Below are 2,231 nucleotides of genomic sequence, written 5' to 3'. Positions count from 1 at the left end.
CCCGTACACGGACGTGACCACGCGCTTCTCGAACGTCGTCGTCACCCGAGAGCAGGTCGTTACGCGAACCAACTACGCCACGCAGACCCGCGTCCAGACCCAGGTGGTGCCCCAGGAGGTCGTTCGCACCCAGGTGGTCCCAACCACCATCTTCACCACGCGCTTCGAGACCCGATTCCAGCCCTTCACGCAGGTGCAGACGGTGACGAGCACGAACTTCAGAACAGGTCCCGCGGTGGTGCAGACCCGAGAGCAGACCCAGACGTCCGTGGTGCAGGCTCCGGGTCAGGACCGGGTCATCACCAGCGAGGTCGTCCAGACTTCGGTGCGACAGGAGGTCACATTCCAGACGGTCGGTAGCCCTCAGCAGGTGACTGTCACAAGAACAGTGACCGCTTCCTGTGGCCAGGCTGGAGGTGGGGTTGGCGGAGCAGGGGGAGGTGGCTTTGGTGGGTCAAGTGGAGGTGGATTTGGCGGATCAAGTGGAGGTGGATTTGGTGGGTCAAGTGGAGGTGGATTTGGCGGATCAAGTGGAGGTGGATTTGGTGGGTCAAGTGGAGGTGGATTTGGCGGATCAAGTGGAGGTGGATTTGGTGGGTCAAGTGGAGGTGGATTTGGCGGATCAAGTGGAGGTGGATTTGGTGGGTCAAGTGGAGGTGGATTTGGCGGATCAAGTGGAGGTGGATTTGGTGGGTCAAGTGGAGGTGGATTTGGCGGATCAAGTGGAGGTGGATTTGGTGGGTCAAGTGGAGGTGGATTTGGCGGATCAAGTGGAGGTGGATTTGGTGGGTCAAGTGGAGGTGGATTTGGCGGATCAAGTGGAGGTGGATTTGGTGGGTCAAGTGGAGGTGGATTTGGCGGATCAAGTGGAGGTGGATTTGGTGTAGGTGGAAGCGGGTTTGGTGGATCAAGCGGAAGTGGATTTGGTGGAGTAGGCGGAAGTGGATTTGGTGGAGTAGGCGGAAGTGGATTTGGTGGAGTAGGCGGCACCGGCTTTGGCGGGCAAACTGGTGGTGGATCCTTCGGCGGTCAAGGCGGATATAATTACAACTCTCCGAGGAATCCGCTGTCCGTGGGATAAAAGCAATGTATTAAAACACAAACACATCCGCACATTATGGTTGTCGTCTCAATCCGAAGTAAATTATTTTGTCCTCTTTGTGACACAACAAAGTGCTCTCTGTGTTGCGTGTGTATATATCCTAATTTTACCTAATTTTATTTTATTATTGTTCATTAAAGTTTTAATAATGTTGTAATTCTTGTTTGTCTCTTTATCCTCAAGAAAATTGGATATCAGCGTTCCGCAGAAGATGTAAGTATAGAATAGTTGATATAGTCAGTTGATGGCGATGGATGCGTTTTGTTTATATGAGGTTCCTTGATATTTCACTAATTATATATATGATAATAATAATAAGCATATGAATAAATTTTCGGTTAATTATGACAACAGTAATGATGCTAGCGAAAGTGGTTGCGTCACTAGTGCAGTAGTCTCGCTTCTTTTATATTTGTTTTTTTCCTGGCAGGATGTGGCTGACTCTGGCGTTCCTGCTGGCGGCCAGCGGCGTCGAGACGGACGCCGACCGGCTGCCTCGAAGTCTTCTCGGCCAAGGGATCAATCTACAGCCCTCCGGGGGATACCTGCCTCCGGTGCCCACGCCCGGGGGTTGCCAGCCCTCCACCGTTTATCAGACTCAAGTCCGTTACTCCACCGTAGTTGTTCCTTCCACCATTTACAACAACAACCCACAGTATGTGACCCAGACCCAGTACAGCGTTCAGCAGGTGTATTCGACTGTCTTTTCAGAGGTCGTCGATACCCAGGTGGTGCCGCAAATCCAGTACCAGACTAATTTCGTGACACAAACTCAGGGGAACGTTCGCACCGAGTATGTGACTCTTCCAGGTCAGACGAACTACGTGACCCGAACTCAGGAGCAGGTGATGACCCAGGTGCAGTTCCAGACGCAGTTTCAGACGCAGTACCAGCAAGTTCCGTCAACCATCGTGAGGAACGTCGTCTCCACTGTAGCTGTACCTCAGCAGGTAATCAGAACCGTATATCAAACCCAAACCATCGCCAGTACAGTGCAGGCGGGAGGTCAGACTCGCACGATAGACAGCACACTCCTCAGCACCGTTTACTCGACGGCTTTCATACCTGGTCAGGACGTCGTTCTTACAAGGACCTTCGTCAGGACTGAGTACATCACGCAGACTGTTCC

General features: G+C 52.4%; 1 protein-coding gene across 1 annotated transcript in view; it reads left to right on the top strand.

The window, feature by feature from the left end:
* Positions 1–2,231, top strand: part of LOC113817705 (uncharacterized) — a 4,852-nt gene that overhangs the window by 2,013 nt on the left and 608 nt on the right. Inside the window, exon 2 of the mRNA XM_027369783.2 lies at positions 1,533–2,231. This exon is cut by the window's right edge and continues 608 nt beyond it. Coding sequence (XP_027225584.2) covers positions 1,534–2,231 — 698 coding nt within the window. The 5' untranslated portion in view covers position 1,533. The remainder of the gene's footprint in view (positions 1–1,532) is intronic.

This window comes from Penaeus vannamei, chromosome 6 (assembly GCF_042767895.1).
Source record: "Penaeus vannamei isolate JL-2024 chromosome 6, ASM4276789v1, whole genome shotgun sequence".
In the NCBI taxonomy this organism is placed as follows: domain Eukaryota; kingdom Metazoa; phylum Arthropoda; class Malacostraca; order Decapoda; family Penaeidae; genus Penaeus; species Penaeus vannamei.
This window is presented reverse-complemented; position numbering and strand designations above follow the sequence as displayed.